The sequence below is a fragment of the Temnothorax curvispinosus genome, unplaced genomic scaffold (genome assembly GCF_003070985.1).
Source record: "Temnothorax curvispinosus isolate PA1 unplaced genomic scaffold, ASM307098v1 QBEX01007785.1, whole genome shotgun sequence".
Lineage (NCBI taxonomy): Eukaryota > Metazoa > Arthropoda > Insecta > Hymenoptera > Formicidae > Temnothorax > Temnothorax curvispinosus.
This window is the reverse complement of record NW_020217565.1, coordinates 239,334-258,801: the sequence shown is the minus strand read 5'-3', so window position 1 is coordinate 258,801 and position 19,468 is coordinate 239,334. Positions and strand designations below refer to the sequence as shown.

Here is a 19,468-nt window from a genome sequence, read left to right as displayed (position 1 = left end):
GATATGTATCTCTATATAGTACTACGACAATAGAATTATGGTGACGAAAACATTTTTCCATGTACGTATAAGAGAAAATTGGCAAACGATCCGAATTTATGCCGAAGTGATTCACTCCCCCTCGCTTCTCTCTCTTTCTCTCCCGTCTTTTCTATCTCTCGCACGGGATCAGCCAAGCTCTTTTTCCCGGCAGATTAGGATACCGATGTTCCGGTAGGAGCGCACATCGACAGAAAGATTCCGTCGGAGCTAAATCACGTTCTTTTATAAACGTCGATCGACGCTCCGGCAATAAGTGTCACAAAAGGGTCAACGATATTACCGGAGCAACTTGGAATCTGTCTCGATCCTTGCGTCCATTCCCGGATCATTCGCCTTACCTGTATACCTGTTTCTTCCAACCCTCTCTCCCTCCCACGTTTCCCCGTTCCCCCCGTTTTCCCTCTTCCGGTCATCGCATTTCTCTCTCTTTCTCCCTCTCGCGCGCGCGCGCGCGCGCTCCCGATCTCCCTTTCTCTACCACAGACCGGACCCAATCTTTCTCTCTCTCTCTCTCTCTCTCTCTCTATTTCTCCCCTTCTGCCACCTCGCGCGTGCGTGCGTGTGGGTGCGTGGATCGGCGGTTGAATTGGTGAACGGACGTACGCGGAGCGGACTTGCAGTCCGTTGCGCGTTGCCTCGCGTCGGCAGCTCGTTCTTTCTCAGTGCGTGCCTTACGCGGGCACCGTGAAGTATTCGTCTTAAAACCCATACAGCGGTTACGTGGCACGCGCTCGTTGCGACAGCGGGAAAGGGAGAGAGAAAGAGAGAGAGAGAAAAAAAAAGAAAAGATCGACAGATAAGAAAGAAGGAAGGAAGAGTTGAATTTGAGGGGGACGGAACGAAAGGGAGAGAAAAACAGCGAGACGAGGGAGGAAAACTTGAAGAGACAAAGAGAGGGCAGGGGAGGGGGGGAAACGAGTCGAGAGACAGAGAAGGAGAGTAAACAAGTGTGCGAGAGAAAGAGAGGGACCAGCGATCGTTCCTTCGAAGCGAATCGCCGGCGAGGGGACGGAGTATCTCTCGCGCGTGTCTCGCGAGTGCGTCGCGTTTGGAATTTCGCGTGCGGATCGACGAAAACGGTAGAGAAAAAGCGAAAAGAAAGAGAATTGTCCTCGATCGGATCCACGGGGAATCTTTTTTTCCGTGGTCCCCTGGTGCATTTCCAAGCCACTATCGTGACTCCGGAGCGAGGTAATTTATATTATCGATTTCGTTATCGATCGGCGCCCCCTCCGGCCTTCGATTCGTCTCGGCGCGATTGTGTGAATCGGGGGCGAGGCGAGGAACACAATAAAATTCGTCGCGTCCGGCGTCCGTCGACCGCGAGAGCCCGCCGGCGGCGCGGCGTGAGTCACGCTCGCCCGACCCGGTTTTGTTTTATCGAGGTGAACGTGGCGAACGCGAGAATCGAAGCGAGAAAGGTCTCCCGTCGCCGTCGCCGTCGCCGCCGCACCGGGGAGATCGACGATCGATCGCGCGCGTCGTCATCGAAGCGTCGTTCTCGGCGACATTCACACCGTTGACGACGGCGAAAAGTCTGAAGTTTGTCGCACCCGCGAACGACGCGAGAACGTTGCTGTGCCGCAACTGCCGCATTGCCGCGTCGGGCGTGAATCCGAATCGCAATATTTTTAGACGACGCGGTGGTCGAACGGTGACCACGATTACGCCGATCTGCGCGGACATTTCCGAGGAATTTCGAACCGCGGAAGAATCTTGAGAGGTGCGGGCCGAAAGGAGAAAAGGAGAAGATAAGAGCGAAGAGTATTCGAGAGAAGAATCTCCACGTCTCTCTCTTTCTCGAGAGAGGAGCGGTTCGAGGACGAGGACAGGAACTCTCGAGAGTAATCTCGAGAGAGAAAGAGAGAGAGAGAGAGAGAGAAAAAAAGGCAGGCATCGGCCGTTTTTCTCCATCGAGTCCAGAAACAGGAAAGGGGGAGCGGGTGGAGAACGGGAGGGGCGCCCCGGGCGCCACGCAACGCCGGAAGGCGGAATGGAGGCGAAAACTGTGCGTCCACTGTTGCGTCGCTGTGCTTTTTGTACTGTTGCTCTCGAACAAGGAACAAGGTCGTGCGCGAGTGGAATGACCGTGATTTAAACTCGAGAATTATCGCGCCGCGTGCGTGCGTGCGTGCGTGCAGGCGCACGCGTACGCGTCGGTGCCCCGGTTTGACTATAGGCCCAGGCGAACGAGTCAGCGATAGGACGAGGGATCCTCCGCGTTCATTGTGTCTTTTCTCCTCCTCCGACAAATGCCGGCGGCCCTTCGACCTGTCCCTGTCCGGCCTGTCCCGGTGCTACGTACTCGCCACGCCGGCCACGCGGACCTCCTGCGCTCCGAGCGTGATCATTTCTGGCGTCCCGCGAGTGACACGAAGGTATGTATAAATAGATAATATCTCCAAGTGTGCACACGTATGTACGCGAACGGCGAGAGTGACTCTCGCCTAAGTCGCGGGATTGCGCGAGTCGATCTCTCCACGAATGGCGCAAGGGAGAGCAGTCGTTCTCTTTTTTTCTCCCCTTTAAAAGGAAAGACACTGTGCGTCAGATTATTTTGAAATAAAATGTATAAATAAGTTAAGTATGCGGGGTAAAAGAAACGTGTATGTGTAAAAAGAAAAACTAACTTGAGACTATCGATAATGATACTAATAAATTGGAGCAACGAATGAGATGTGAAAGCATAACGCGGTTATTGATGCATAAATTTATAGATTAAAGAGTGATTTATTTAAATTTCGCAAGGTACAATATAATCCGGACGTTTCGGGTCCACATTGAGCCGTCTTCAGCGATGCAAAAATTAGTAAAAGCTTTTATATTTAATTTCTCTGTTATAAGCCAAAATGAGCGCTTCGAAATTGGGAAGTCAAAAAGTCAATCCGTTTTATATTGAGACGTTGAACAATACGTTTAAAAAAAAAAACTTTTTAGTAAACCGAGTTCTGTCGATTTCTACCGATGTAGATTAACTTTAATCTCGGTTCAAGTTACTTCTTATCTTTTTCTAGTTCTGAGAGTTAAAATTCCAGAAAGAGAGATTAAAGATCGACCTAATGTCCGCGTAGATCGAAACCTGAGACTACGACCATATTACTTTCTCGCGATTTAATAATGCATGGCCAACTCGGTGACGCAGCGACCGGAAGCTCTTTCGGTTTTTAAGTGCTTTCTCGCTTTTATGTGACACACATAGCCGCGCATTTCCGCAATATTCGATATGCGTTTCTTTCAAGCGGCGGCGCGCGGAGCTTTTGATAAACTTGCAATAAAAATATTCGCGTGATAAGCGAGTCGCAAAAGCCTGCAAGCTGTGACCTTCGTTCCTACGAAGGGAGGGGAAGAGAGGGAAAAAAATAGCAAATTGCGCTCGCTCGAAAAGGAAATTGAGTCTTCTGAATTGCGTTTACACATGTTTTTTCAACGGCCAGATGTGTGCGCCAGTGGAAGAGATGCTCGGGAGTGGTTGACCTTCGAGTGCCGCGTCGATGATCCTAAAGAATCTACCTCAGCTCCGGTGAATGTCAAACAAACGCCGTACGACATCTTTAAATTCTCGGGAGCAACGTACAATTTATCTTGTTCGTCTAATATTAACTATTTATCTCATTAGTCTAATATTAAATATTAATATTAGATTACTGTCCTTGTCGATTTATTCCTAATTGTCAGCCTTCCTTCCGGGTATTAATTACACATACATTGCTTCCAAACGGAAAAATCAACTTCGTATTACATCTATATACTTTTTCATTTACTGTATAAATTTCGCGCCTATATACTGTTACTTTGTAAATTACTTACGCAGACGTTGAATTGTCTTTTTTTAAAAGAAGAGTCAGTAATTCGTTTTATTAACATCGTGCTCTATACTTTACTTGTACATCATGCTTCTAATTGCAATTTCTTAATTGCTGCAATGACCGATCGCCTCGATTACTCGCGAAAGGTAGCGGAGTCGTGGAGTTAGGAGGGACAGCAGGTGATATACTCCCCTTGTTTATTATTTCGTTGCTGCACGTGTTTTCAACGTTTACGACCCGCGATCCGGCTGCGCGCGCTATTTGCTCAATGTACCGAAACTAAATGTTTTGCTTTGACGCGGAGATTGAAACGAACAAAAGTTTTGCAGTCTCTGTCGAAACTGCTATCATCTTTGTTTATGAATGGCTCCTCACATTTTCGTCGGACTTCATCGTCAGAATTACAATTTGCCGACGATTCGAAAGCGAAGAAGCATCGGCGTAAACGCTTTTACGACCACTTAACATTTTAGAACGAGCTATTCCGAACACCGTTCGTCTTATCTCAAGATGGTAAGGTTCGTACATTAAATCTCCAAACTTGAGATACAATCATTTCACAATAAAAATGAAAGTTTTAAAGGACCGAGTCGCGAAAGAGTGATGATAAAACTCTATTCTCTATGATATTTATTTGATTTATACATTTTACACATTTCAATCGTTTTAATTTGGAATAAACTAATGGTAGCGATTTGCCGGAAATTTTGACAGAAATTAATACTAAGTATTTTGTATCAGGAAAAATCAACGTAATTTATTTATTACTAACATAGACGCATAGACGCGATATAATAGTATAGGTAAGTATGAACTCTATGTATAAAAGACACACTAGGGTGATGGATCGAAAAATTAAATTGCCTTGCTCAGTTATGCTATTAGTAATTTATTTTCAATTTTTATTTCTTTATGAACTAAAAACATATATTTGTTAAGCAATAAATTAAAAAAAAAATAAAAAAATTAATTTTTGGATGAAATATTGCAAAATAAATATGTTCTTGTCGTAAAAAAGCTTATTGTCAATAAGATTTCGTGGTTTCCAAGCGTCTGATGTAAATATAATTTTGGCGGCATTTTAACTCTTAATTATGTCGTGATCGTGACTTTTTTAAAAATGAAATAATTGTTAACGAAATGATGGTCATTAAAGTTAATGGTTAATTATCTCAGTTGAAATTTACACAAGCGATAAATGGAAAGTACTGATTAAATTAATGAAATAAAAAAGTGCAGATAACTTTCAAGTCACATGTTGTTATAGAAGATTAAAAAACACTGCCTGCATTATTTGTCACCGTAGCCTTGAAACTAATCAATTATGATGCATTTTTAACGACGCTGTAATTACGACGCGTCGACGTAGTTCGATGACAGAGGCGTTGCCTTTCCGAACAAAGAGACAATTCCAGGCCTTGTTCACGATATACCAAATCATCAACTGCGCATATGATCCCGCACTCGTTATCCGAGTCGCGTGTTAATGTCGATATTTTTACGTTCTGCCGATTGTAAAACGCAGGCCCGAGTGCGAGCAATCAAGGCTACCAAACGACTCTATATAGAGTTGAGCGTAAACTGTCGTAAAACGAGCAATTTTCAATATTTTTTCGAATTACGTTGAGGCGGCGCAAATTACAGGCGGCGCGTCTCGCGAGGCTAAAGGCATTTCTAAAATAGAAATAGCGACGAACGGCGGTAATAAGTCTGAGGTGCACGAGGATGCGGAAAAAGGCGCGCGCTAGGAAGCGATTCGATGCGACGTGAGTGCATTCTTGAAACGTGGGAGCGACTCCCGGCGCGCTGCAATAAAAGGCTATACAGGGTGTCTCCGGCGTCGCATACTTTTTCCCTAAGCTATACACGGAAAGAATGGTTTCGCCGAAGAATAATATAAAAATTAAACCAGATACAGATCTGAAAATAATTATGTTGAACCATCTCAAAATAATTATGTTGGACGTTCGGGCGTGATAATATTGCGAAAGTTTTAACGCTCTAGCAACCAAGCTAGAATCCAATATAATTATTTAGTTGGTTCAACATAATTATTTTCAGATCCGTTATCTATCTTAGTTTTTTAATACTTTAGCAAAATCGTTTTTTCCATGCGAAGTATATAAAAATTATGCAGCACAGATATAAAAATAATTACCAACGAGTTGAACAATTTGAAATTGCAAACAATTGTAATTTTACACAGGTTTACGAGTGTCGCGCGAGAGGTGAACGTGTAATTGACAATGAGATGTGAAAGCTATATTCTGTCGAACTTTTCAAATTTAATTCCCTCTTTCAGCTGTCAAACCGTCAGGCGGAGCTCATTGTTGAAATGAATTTTAACAACCGGCGACGTTCGCTCGCGAGTCGGAAGGAAGCGTGACCCCTCGGCACACCCTGTACACGCCGAGCGCTAGGAGCGCGTGTCGGGCGTATATATGACGACCCGCCCCGCTCTCCCGCGTTGAGCGATTAAAAGTTCAACGAACCGCGGCGGGCGATTCGCGGTATGATTGTCTCTCTCCCTTCATTGATCACCGCGTCATGATGACCGGTTGGCTCGGTCGTCGATGAGTCAGACGGTGCAGTTCCCCGCGTAGCGCGGTTCCCGGTATATCCGACGAGGCTTCGGAAAAGTCGATCTCGTGCAGACACGCGGAGACGCGCCGCCCCGCCGCGCCGCCGAGGATTGCGTTAATTATCGTCGAGAAAGTACCGTTCGCGCAATATGTATCCTCGCACGCGAAGCGTAAACCGCGCGCGCGTTATCCGCGTCGCTCGCCATCAATTCCATTCGGCGTTCTTTCTTTCCCAACGGGGCTTCTTCTGGAAACGCGGAGATCCGACTCATCCGACCGACCGATTCGCTTCACTCTCATCAGTCAGGCATTAGACGCCTGTCCTCCGTTGATGGACTTTCGCGAATAGGCACAAAACGACAAAACTATAATTTATATGTGGTGAAAGCGCTGTGCGTGCGAACTTACTTTTTTCTTTTATCTATAACGAGCGTCCACTGCGTCCACTACATCCTTCAACGACGCTTCCGACCACGATTATCGTCAGATTGCTTGTATTTATGTGTGCAGTAAAAAAACGATGTATATATTTGCGACCTTTACTTTAGTATGTCACGATACAATAACATAATTCAGTATTTTTTCGAATCGCAAACAGCAAACAGCGTGAAATATTGCAACAGATAGTTATATAATAAAATTATCGCGATAGCATTGGTAAACTAAAAAAATATAATAATTGTCATTTAGTACGATAATTAACGTCTGCACTGTAAAATATTAAAGGATGAAATTTAAATTAATACTTTCAGTTAAATAACACTTTTAACTACTATATATATATATCGAATATATCGAAATTTATTATTTTAATCTTATTAGTTTAATTAAGTTGACGTTGTTTTAGTTAAATTAATGACATTGATTAGGAGCAGTGGCGATTTATAGAATTAGGGTTAAAATTACTCAGATTGAGTATAATTAGCCACTACGAATTTAATAGTGTAGTTTAATTCTTAAAATCCAACGATTGCTCGCGAGCTGCACAAGTTTTTTCCTCGCGGCACGTTATTAGCTCTATTAGCCGTAAAGTCCTACTCCGTAATTGATTAGTGTTGCAACTTGTGATTAACTCTCCCGTAAGTGGCGCAGGGAAATAACTCTTGGAATACCATTAACACATATAACGTTATAGTTATTGTTTCGCATTGCGAGTCTCACATGGTCTCGCGAAACGAAGATTCCGGCGCTATTGTTTTTAAGCGTCCTCCCCCTCGGGATGTCTCGCGTGCGCGCTCTTAAAATTTCTCACCGGCTAACAAGGGCGATTTTTCTTAATTCACGTGTAGAAATTATGATTATACTTAACCTTCCGGTAGTCGCACCTCGATCTTTCGCATCTGACAAGAGAACGCGCACGAATATACGTGACGACATGTCTCATCAAGGCGGTACACGTCGTATTTTATCCACGTATTTTATAATGGTCGGAAACGAGAAAATCTCCTCGACGACCTACGCTCTTGTTAGAGAACACGTTGCGAATAATATTTGAAATAAAATTCAATAAAGACGCGTAGTTCGAGATTTCTCGGGAGAGTCGGAACTGGTCGGAACTCCGTCAATTAAATCGTGACTCGCATCTTTCATTAAATTCACCTGCAGTTTAATTTAACGCGACGGGTATTCTCGTTCGTTAAGTTTTATTGAAAACGAGGGAAAGTTCTTCGTATACTTGAAATTAAAAACTCAGTTTTTTTTTGCTTTCGGGATACGCATACGAATTAGTTTCCCTCGCTGTTATTCCGGAGCGTCTTGGTACATAGAGAGTAGACACAGACGGCGGCGACTTTGTTAATTCGTGGAGTCGAACGTGAGTGGAATGACAGAGAGAGAGAGAGAGAGAGAGAGCCGCCGCGCCGGCCGAGTAATTGTATACAATTACATCATTTGTTTGCTTTCTGGCCGGCCGTGGGTCGTGAGAACGGGGTCTAACCGAGCGTTGAACGGGCGACGAATAAATTTGCGTGGACGTTAAGCGAAGTCATAACACCTGTGCGCGCACACGCGCGCCGGCGGTAATTAATCAGCCCGAGCGCGACGGCTGAAACGTCCAGCGGATTCATCGGTTCGCGAATTCCGAGTTCCTCGGATTATTTGTAGGATTATTTATGTATATATTTACTTACGTTACTCTTCGCAGGACGTTTGAGCGCCGGATAATTAGTAATGCTAATTAGCTTCGACGCTTGTTAATTTCTTGAAATTGTTAATTGGTGGCGCGTGGACATTAATCAGTGGAAGGACGCACCTTGATGGGGCGCCCGCGAAAAATTTACCTCGTCGAGGAAACGGCACGTACGATTGGGAACGTCGTCAAGATCGTTACGAATTCGTGACACTGCTGTATGCTAACGAATTGGCGATTATTCGACCGATATAACGCATCGATACGGCGTCGCGGCGACTCGTTTGCGGCGTGCACACTTAATTCGCGGTGACTAGACGATATTTTACCGAGACGGGAATACATTATTCGTTAGTGGTTTACGAGCCGTACCTAATGAAGTACGAGTATCGCGACTGTGCCACGCGATGGTTTCGCTTCGCGTCCGAACTCCTTCGAAGGAAGTGAAAAAAGAAACCGTTTCCATCAGCGGAAAGGGATACGTTGCCGGTATGTGGACGCAGTTTCCTCATTGACGGATCTGAAAAAAAGTGCGTGTTTTGTGCTCGCGTTAGCGAAATGACATCCGAGAGAAGCTGTGCCGGATTTCTTATTCGGACTTCTTATCAGTAATTTGAGAGAAGAAATCTTACGATACGCTTAATGATACAGAGCTGCTTCGAATATGATACAACGGGGATCGGTGAAAGTTGGGGAAATTGGAAAATGGTGAAAAAAAAATCGGGACGGCAATCAGAAAAGCTTGCCGCATCGACAAGTTGTTGCAAATTAGAACGTGAAATAATTCAGTCGTCAAACATATCGTGCGCAATGCAATAAAACGTAATATATATTCCGCGTGTGTACGATATGTAACGTCGCAAAATATTCAAACTTGAGCGAGTGTATTAAATGTTGGCCAACAAAGCCAGCGTTTGACGTCGCGACATTTCCCGACGACACGGTACTTACAAAGTTGCGAAAGAGGAGGCCGGGCGGTTTACGCGTCGTGGAGTTATAAAAAATGAAAGCCGAAATCGCGCGCCGTTACCGTTCGTTGCTAAACGCACCCGACGCGACGCGTCGCGCATCGCTCACTTAGCATCTTGCCGTTAATCGTCGCGGATGATTTACGAACACTTATAATGATAGTGTTGTCTCTTCTTCCTTGGATGTTAGTCGTCTCTTCATCCCGATGCGGACCAGCGAGCGAGCGAGCGATACCGCGAATGTGACACGGTCACGAATCTCAGCGACATGGCGGGCATACTTTTGCACAACCTTCTCCGATATATACGGAACGGTGAGTCAGTCGGATCAAAAGAGAAAAAGAAAGAAAGAGAGAGAGAGAGAGAGAGAGAGAGAGAGAGAGAGAGATTGGGGAAACGGCGCGACGGATTAGCTTGATGTCTGTGGGAGGCTCGAGAGTCGAGCGAGACGGTCCTGCGGCGGTCAATCGTCGAGAGAACTGCGCTTCTCTGGTTTACGACCAGAGATTTCTTGGTCGGGTCAGGCGAATCTAGGACGAGTTCATAAAGTTGCAATGAAAAACCGCCGACACACTTCGCCCGGAAATTAATCTGATCATCTCGGATGACTCTCGAGGTGTAATCGTTGGTTTAAATCAGGTAGTGGTCAACGTAGATATCGCGCGAGTCAACCACGCGTACACGATTCTTTCAAGCACTTGGTTCATATCGCACTTGGTTCATATCGCAAATACTTGCGACGTGGAAATAATATACGCTAGCATAATATAGGAAATATAGATTGATTTTTAATAAATTATGTATAAAACGCATGTATATTTTTTAATTAGAATGTGTGAGTTAATTGTAATAAAATGAAAATTGTAGCTTTTCTGATAGCATTGGTGATATATTTGTTTTTTATATTATTATTACTATTATTTTTTAGCTATATTGAATGAGGAAAAATTTCCGTCCTTGAACGGTGCATCGCTCGTTTAATATCAATTAACGGAAGCGCTCTTTATCGTTGCAGGTGTAAATCGTCGCAAAATGGCGTCCAACGAGGATGGCGATCTGATCGATCTTGGAAACGATGCGTGCGTACCGCGGGTCACAGTGGACGATGCAACGCCCGACGAACAGGAGCATCTGCTGGACGTATGTCCCCCGAAATTGGAGCAGAAACTCTCCCTCACCCGTCAGCAAGAGCGAGTGCTGAACAGCATCGATAAGGGTGACATCTTGGTGACCTTGGGCCACGATCAAGTGGTACCGATCCGCAAAAGGATCGACGTGGTCTCGTCAGACACGATCAAGCGGGTGCGCGACATCACTAGGAATTTAGAGCCGGTTATACGCAAGACTTGCTCGGACATCAACGAGGAGGCTCAACAGGATACGGTGGACCACGCGACGATATCGAGCTGCGAAAGAACGAGGGGAGCCTCGACGGCGAGACACGAGGACGAGACATACGAGACGCGAGAAATAAACGACGCTTTCGATTTCCTCGCCGAGCACGACGACAACGAAGACCAAGCGGAAACGAGCTGCGGTCGCGCGAGGAACGAGAACGTCGACCCGAATCGCACGACATCCTCCGTGCGTCTCTCAATCGGGGGGAAAGAGGATAGGGTCAGTTACCCCTTCGAGTCGTCGTCCAGGACCTCGAACGAGGAAGCGAACGGTAGAAGCGACGTGGAGGAGACGAAAGGCGCCGTCACGCCGAGCGAGTACAATGTCCAGCCGGACGACGATCCGGTCTACAAATCGTTGCCAAATTCGAACAAGTTTCGCGAGGACAGTTCGCCCAAGGATAGATCCGTTTCCATCGAATCGGAGCCTCGCGCGAGAGTCGTTCTCAAGAGACGCGGTCGAGAGGACGCCTTCGAGCGCGGAAGCAAAAGGCGTTCCTTTCAAGAGTCGCATCGTAAGTCGTGGACGGAAGGGACGAGCCTAAACTCAAGCCCTTTTACCGATGGGCTTCCTGGCATCGATAGATCCACCAGTCTTAAGGAATATCGCTGCGTACCGTCGGTTTCCAACGTCGATCGTGGGGCGGCCAGCTTTCTCACGAGGTACGATTGCTTCCGTTGTTACATTTTCATCCTTTTCTCACGCAAGGAGTTTTTGAACGTACTTTACGTCACGATAGAATTACGCCTGATTTTATAAGGATTACGTAATATTATCCTGTAAATTAACAATTATCGTAATATTATCTTGTAAATTAACAATTTTTTAAAGAATTTAATATTAAAGTCACACAAGAATTATTTATGAAAAAAATATCTAGTTTCAACGCAACTTTGGTGATTGTTGAAAAATAAAAATAATTAATTTTTACGGCAGATAACTTCATTAAAAATTCGACAAATCTATAGTCATCCAGTTTCTCTTATTAATTCATGCCGATTAGAAAGTATACAAGTATTTTAATCGAATTATAATCGCGTTCCCCAACTTCCCACTGCGAAGACCGTGATGTTTTTGTAAGAAATCCCTTTTTAGCTTCTCGTATTCGGCTAAAATATCTCCACCTGTCTTTGTAGCGGCTTCTCACGGTGAGCAAGCTCGTATTCTTAGACCGATGCAAGAATTCGCGTAGGTAGAATGTATTGGCAGGAAAGCGCGCTTTCGTGCCGGAAGTATTTACATAGGCTCGAGCCTAACGAGCGTGCAAACTGTTTCGATTCAGATTCGCTCGACGTCTTAGCGACGATGAGAAACGACGCGGGGTCTCGTCGATCGAAGTTAGGGACACTGACAATGAAAATGCAGATCCTCTTTGACGGCCTCAAACGCATTACGTATGCTCTACCTTTCAAGCATACCTGTTAAGCATAAGTGCAAGCTCGAGAGTTTTAGAGAGCCGCTCTCTTAGCTGATGGCAGAGCTTTGAAGCGGCTGGCGTTCTGAGGTGAACTCGAAACATTCGTTGAAAATCACTCTCGATTTTTTAATTAAAAATTTCACGCCGGATCCAGTCGTGCGCGCTTACACACGGAACACTTTTTCTTTGCCTTCTTAATTGAAGAATTGAGAGTCAGGAGACTGCTTAAATTTGAGATTTTACTCTCTCCGGAGATAGTAAAACTTTCTAACGGGCCGCGGGATCGGAACGATAGTGTGAACATTCGGAATCTAAAGGTAAACGCGTCGCTCTCGCCTGAAAAAGAAAAAAAAATTATCACGGTCAAGCCGTAGAACGGTAGAAGTAAACGACATCGTGTAAGCGAATGGATTTTCACGGATGATTTGCGCTACGGTATCGCGCGAGGCGAGCATTCGCGTAAGCGCGCGGGACATGCGATGACTCAAGAAGCCCTCCCGGTATCGAATTGAACCACGCATGGAACGCTTCGGAGGGATGGAACATTACGTATGACACGTGAAAGCGGAAAATTTTGGTCCCAGCGCGCGGTACGCAATAACGCACATTATACGAGCAATTAACGATAAACGATGCCGAGATATGAGAAGAAAAATAATCGTATTTCTATAGAATTTTAATAGCAATATATTTCCGCTATACCCTTTTTTCCGAATTGAAATAATACATGAGAATAAAATATCGTTGTTTTTGATAATAAATGAAGGAGCTGTTACCATTCTGTATATGTACGTCTACTTTTTTCTCGTGGGAGAAGGGGGAACGGAAAATTAAAATACTAATCCTCGCCACCTCGTAACGTATCGTAATTCTCTGTAATTCGCTTCCGTTTGCTCATTAACGTCGCGTTCCAGAAGCGATTCCACCTTTGTATCCGTGGTGTCTTGTAATAACAGCGAAACGGCCGCTTTTGTTCCGCGCGCATAGGAAATAATTAATAACAATAGACGGAGCGGTAGTGATACGCGCAAAGAGAGCCTTTGTCGCCCATTATAACGCGACTGCGATATCGTCGTCCGATATGGGCGCGTCGAGAAAGGGCACGACCGCGTTTAGAAAGTCACTCTCCGGATTAATCCGCGAATGAGCGTCTGAGCGAAACGCCGTGAGACTTGTCGGAGATGCGAGTTGTGAGACGAGGTGGATAAGTATACAAAGACAAGATAAAAGAACCGAGATATAACGCAATATAAAAGTAAGAATACACGGAGGAGAAAAACAAATCTCTCCTCTCCTGGAAAGGACAAGAGGTCTGTGAGCTGAAAATTCATTTGTTGAAAACACAAAGCTTTTACGACACATCAGTCGCTTTCGAAATAAATTAGATAAGTATATAAGATGTCCCATTTTATTTTTCCCAGGCGAATTACACGAAAATTGAGTCCGACAGGTAAAAAATATTTCAGATAGAAATTGTATGGTCTGGGATACAACCTTTTTGTGAAACGTTTTTGCTAAATTCAGCTCGCAGACTGAAAAGTAAAATAGGACACCCTGGGGATAAATTAGAATATAAATCCAAATGTAACGCACACGAAGATCCTCAATGTTCATACTGACAATAAGTTTTTATTTTAAGAGATATTATATCAAAGATACAGCTCTGTTTATAATTGCAATTGCAAACGGATTTATCGCGTTATTAACACCTAAATAAATCTGAAACCTATTTTACAACGTAAAGCTGCACCAGCGAGGAGATTATTTTGTACAAAAAACACGATATCCGCGTCGGAAAAAATTTTCGGGCCGATGAAGGGTTGACGACAGAACAGCGATATTGTTATCGATAGACAGACCCGCTGGGAAAGGGCATGACCGCATTTAGAAAGTCGGTCCGCGGATTGATACGCGAACCGCCGCGGGCGCTGCGAAAGCAATCGGGTCATCGGGCGCACGAACACACAACGGCCTCACCTCTCTCGCTCGTGCTTCCCCGCGTAGACACACGCGGGTTTCGAACAACAAATTTCAGTTGTTATATCGGCGAAACACTTCCCACGCGCGACTCGCGTACAATAAGGTAAGAGCCGTGCCATGTCGGTCGGACATTACGCATCCGGAAAGCCGCGCGTCGCAGTTATGCGCACTGCACCTTGTGACGAAATCTCTCAATGCCTCGCTGCACGTCTGCGATGCGAGGCAGTGTTCAAATGAAAAAAATCTGCAATTCGCAGTTCGGGAAAATTCGGAATTAATTAGGTAATTAGTACGAGATTGATGGAATAAGAAAAGGTACAGTTAATATAACTGTTGTGTAAATCGTCCATTCGCTTACAGATTTTTTAAGTATGAAATCATGTTTGTGTGTTTGCATTTTACTTTTATGCCATAAATAATAATTTAAACCTACCTTTTTTGGCGGTTCTCGGTAATGCTAAGACATTGAAAATTATCAAGCACATAACACTGCTAGATAATTTGCTAAATCTTATTATCGTAGAAAGAAATTCTGAATCGCTACGTGCCTTCTGTATAACGTCATAACCGACCGTTTTAGATTAAACGTAAGAATAAAGTAGGGAGAAAAGAAAGTACAGAGCAGGCACGAAGATTACAGTGGACAGCCTAAAATGTTCATTTAAACAAAGAGAGTAAATTCTGGACACATATAAATTAGCCATTTTGTAAAGAATATTATTTTAATATTTTGATTTTTCAAGCAGCACAATAAAGATAGCGAAAAAAACAGGTATTAATACTGTATATAGGAAACTGTAAAGCCGTTCTAAATAACTAAACGCAATTTTTTCTATGCATCTATATATATATATAATTTTTTTTTAAGAGCATATAGCGAAAGTCTATATTTTTGACGTATTTTTCTCGGAAAATGAATCCCTTCTATAAAACAAATTATTCGAATATACGTACATTTAAATAACTTATTTTACATAATATAAAATGCGCGTGCGCACGTTATCCACAAAATATAGTGCCAGTCACACTTTCTCACAATGTTCCCCTCTTGTCTCGAGGGACTTGAATCACTCTAACCACCATCTCCCCTTCACCCCCTCGGCCGCACACCTACGAACAGCTCAAATGTTCTGTGTTTCGAGGCACGAGGAGAAATTACCGAGCTTCTCCACCCACATTCCTACGATTATCCTCCCACAATTCGTAATCGCACGACGTTCCCCGTTCCCCGCCGAGACCGCGCCGAGAGTAGAAGCCACGCGGGCGGGGGGGCCCCCCCGGACGCGACACGACCAGGTACGCGCGGCTCGCGCTCCCACATGCATAGGGCGCGTAGTACGATTCACATCCTCTGTTATCCTTCGTCGTTCCCGGTGGTCGGGACGGATGTGGGGTGCGCACCAGGAATCCACGGGCCCCACGGGGATCGGCGTAGTCGGCGTAGAAATGCCTTCTGGCGCGCCGCGTTGGTTGCGCCGTGCTACAGGACATAGGTGTTCGCTCGCAGGCGTTGTGTTTCGTACCGGAAGTCACGGTGCACGGTATGGGGGTCGTGTGCGCGAGGCGTGGAGCCCGCGTTGAGGTGACATTTCTTCTTCCTCCCCGCGCTTATCCCTCCGTGACGCTTTTGGACCCCTCGAAGCGGCACGCGCTGCCTATACGACCGTGCGCGGGGAACAAGGAGTTTTTCTTTTTCGAGTGATATCTTTCTCTTTCGGGCTGTTCCCTGCACGCGTTCGACTGATTATCGTGGCTTTCCATCTCGTCCCGGGAAAGAGAGACGCGTGCGTAAAATCGGGGAGAGCACAACAGAGATCGGGGTCGTCGACCCGCCGCGTGCTTTGATACGGAAATTTTTAAAGTTCTGATAGAGAAAGAGAGAGGCGGGGAAACCTGTTGCTCCCGCGTAAAAAGGAGTTTGTTTGAACTCTCGACGCGAAATAATTTTTCTAATGTCAAGAGAACGACTTGACGTTGCCAAGAAATCGATCGGCTATTGTTATTGTTTGAGTAAGTGAGAAAAATAGTAGTTCAAGATAAAGCCTGAAACAATAAGGAAGTGAAAACACGACCGACCTGATACACAATCAATTAGAGAAAAACAACATTTTTACGATCAGGACTGGATCACGCCTAATATTATTCGTGTGAATTTTATGTACATTTTCAAGATTTATAAATATTTCTCAAATTAATGTATAAAATATTTATAATTTTAAAAATTGAACGAGACGAATATCGATTCCAAACTAGTTATTGATCAATCAATATCGCCGATAATTATATAGATGCTAACTGTAATTATTATGATCCTGTTTTTTTGTATGTAGTACTGAAAAGTAAGTTTTACGTTTAAATTTACATGTATTCCTCCGTAATTATCGGCGCAAAAAAAAAAAAAGGAAAGCTGCTTCACCAGCATTCAGGTCGTACGCGTTCATCGGAGCGGTGATACCCGCATAATTCAACCCGGCCGAAGATTAAAACCCGCATTTTTTCCCTCTGTGTTTGCAGACAGCCACCGGAAGCGGAATCGGCGACCAGTCCGAGCGAGGACGTCTGCTCGGAAGGTTCCGAGGTGGATTGGTCGTGGCTCGAGGAAGTGGAGTACCTGCGGGCCGCGGAGTCGCTCGCGGCCGCCGGTGAACGTGGGGCTGGCGAACAGGGGGGGCGGGCGAGCGCTGCTGCGGCCCCCACCCGCGGGAGCGCGGGGCGCAGGCGCGGCTGCGAGCATCGCGAAACGGCGACGGGCCGCAGTGTCGCGATGTCCGTCACCGCGACGGCAAAGTCCCTAGCGGGTGGCGGCGGCACGCGGTGGTCACCCTCCGGCGGCGCGCTTCTCCACGATCGTCAAAACAACGGTAACAACAATCGTCGCAGCGGCGGACGACATCGCCGGCATCGCAACGTTAACGACAACAATAACGACGGCGACGATGACGACGACGACGAGGCCGCGGCAGCCGCGCGTTGCAACGCCACAAACGAGGCGGTCGATCGTGAAAATCGCGACGGCGCGACGACGACGACCGCCGTCGCCGCCGTCACCAGCTCGGTCGCCGCCGCCGCGAACTCGTGGATGCGCGCGTCCATGCGGCGTCTGCGTCATCTGCGACTACCCGAGGGCACGCAGCGCGCCGGTACCGGTAATAACGAGCCGGCCAATCGGCGCGCGGTAGTCGTCTCGGCGCCGAATTCGTTGCCGGACATCGCGCTGATCGCACCGGAGATCCTCGCCGCGCAGACCAACGGCACCGGCACTTCCGGCACGCTGCTCCGACCGTTGAGCGCGCCCGCGAGGAACGCGGGCGCCGCGACGCCGCGCCGCGCCGCCGGTCGACAATTCGCCGGTGGAAGATCGAGGCGAGGCGCGCGTAATCGCGAGGTGTCGTCGCGGCAGGGCAGCCTCGGCTCCACGACCACGGCCAGCGACACCACCGCGTCCGGCAACACGACCTGCTCCAGCTCGTTCGGCGGGGCTTCCAGCAGCGCGCCTTCCAGCACGCCGACCAGCCCGCAGCGCACCGCTCCGAGAAGGTAAGTTTGCACGAATTTTGTACATAATTGCTGCGTCTCTTGCGTTGCGAAAGCTCGCGGATTTTCTTCCGATAAAGATGCAGACGGATCGTTCGTGCTACTCCAGGCGTAAGATTCTTCACAGACCTAACGCGGGAACGTTGCGAGACCGTTTTTGAAGAAAAGAGATAAAAAAAACTTCAAACAATGCGTAATACGTGTGACACGAAGAATTTTTAGCTCCTAATTTACGAGGTAACGGGGTTGCGCCATTCGCCAGATAGGCATCGATATAAACGCGAGGCGCGGGATAGTGATCTCAGCTTGAATATTCTTTGTCACGCTGGATGTGCAATATCCGGAGGAAACAAGTAAGGACAGACACCACGATGATCGATCAGGGTGTGTTCCAATACGTGGCAGACGCAATGATTTGAAGGATTCTTTTTAAATCCTTTTTTTTAAACGTGTAAAAAGTTCGATTTTTATGGCCGGCTGAATTTCTCCGGAGTCATCCCGTGTTCTTCTCTCTCGACCTTGCCTTAAGATCTCTTGCCGCATTCCCGCCGGAAGCGAGGGAACGTTAACGACTCGGTTGTTACACTTGCCGCTGCCCGTTCGAGCTTGACAATATACTCGCGCTTTGGCACCCTGTTTGCGCAATCGTGTCTAACGTCACTTCACGGTGTCCCGTCGTTAGGAAATTGGACTAGAAAATTTTCTACGCACGTCGCGGATTCCTCCTCCCCCGATTGTCCCCGATTAGACATGTCTCCACCTTGGAAATCAGTAATCTTTGCACGCTTTTTGTTCGGGCGGTCGACGTTCTTGCGGAGTTGGTACGTAATTGATTGGCAACGATATCAGAAACTGGATGTATTGACGATCCGTGAAGGACGCTACGCGTGTCTTGCTGTTTTGTACATCATAAATATTTCGACCCGCGCGCAAGAACAATTCGACTCGATCTACTGTTCAGTGAAACATAAATTCGATTTAAAAAAAGTAAATAAATAAAACGAATTGACCAGATCGACGAACTGGATAGAAAGTTCCTAACGATACAGAGATTTGCTTTATTAATAAATAACGAAAGAAAACTGTCATGAAAGATCGGCATCGATGTGCAAAGTATATGTAGAAACTTACAGTGGAAACGTAAAATGTTACAAAACTGTTTTTATATAGTTTTTTTTTTATCTAACGGTTTTTGACATGCGTCACCGGTTGTGTTGTCATACATCTCGACTGCAGGATTCGTTCGTCAGTCCGCAGTATGTCAGAACATCCCGTTTCGCCATCTCGCTTCCTCTCTCTCGTTTCTCTTTCAGATATTTCGAGCTACGTTCTATCAGTGACACTATATATCACTTTAACTCGTACAGTCGACAGAATCCGCGTTAAAACGCCGTTGATGGCGAACACGTGCTTAACCGGTCATTTTTAATTGTCCCGGAAATTAAGCAACACCGGTAACCCACATAAAATCCGATAATAATTTATCAGTTGCCCGGAGGATAACTGTAAATCATGCTCCGTTTCCCAACGATAGGCTTACGAGTCCCATTTACGATTGATACTAAATCGACGAACGGCGGAGTCTCGATATTACGCTCATATTCGTAACAGAC

General features: G+C 45.9%; 1 protein-coding gene across 1 annotated transcript; it reads left to right on the top strand.

Annotated features, from left to right (window-relative positions):
• The first annotated feature begins 8,947 nt into the window (after positions 1-8,947).
• Positions 8,948-18,016, top strand: LOC112457470. The gene is made up of 4 exons (XM_025020557.1): positions 8,948-9,840; positions 10,542-11,586; positions 16,836-17,858; positions 17,965-18,016. Exons 1-4 carry the CDS (start codon positions 9,795-9,797, stop codon positions 18,014-18,016), a joined length of 2,166 nt encoding a protein of 721 aa, XP_024876325.1. The 5' UTR covers positions 8,948-9,794.
• The last annotated feature ends 1,452 nt before the right edge of the window (positions 18,017-19,468 follow it).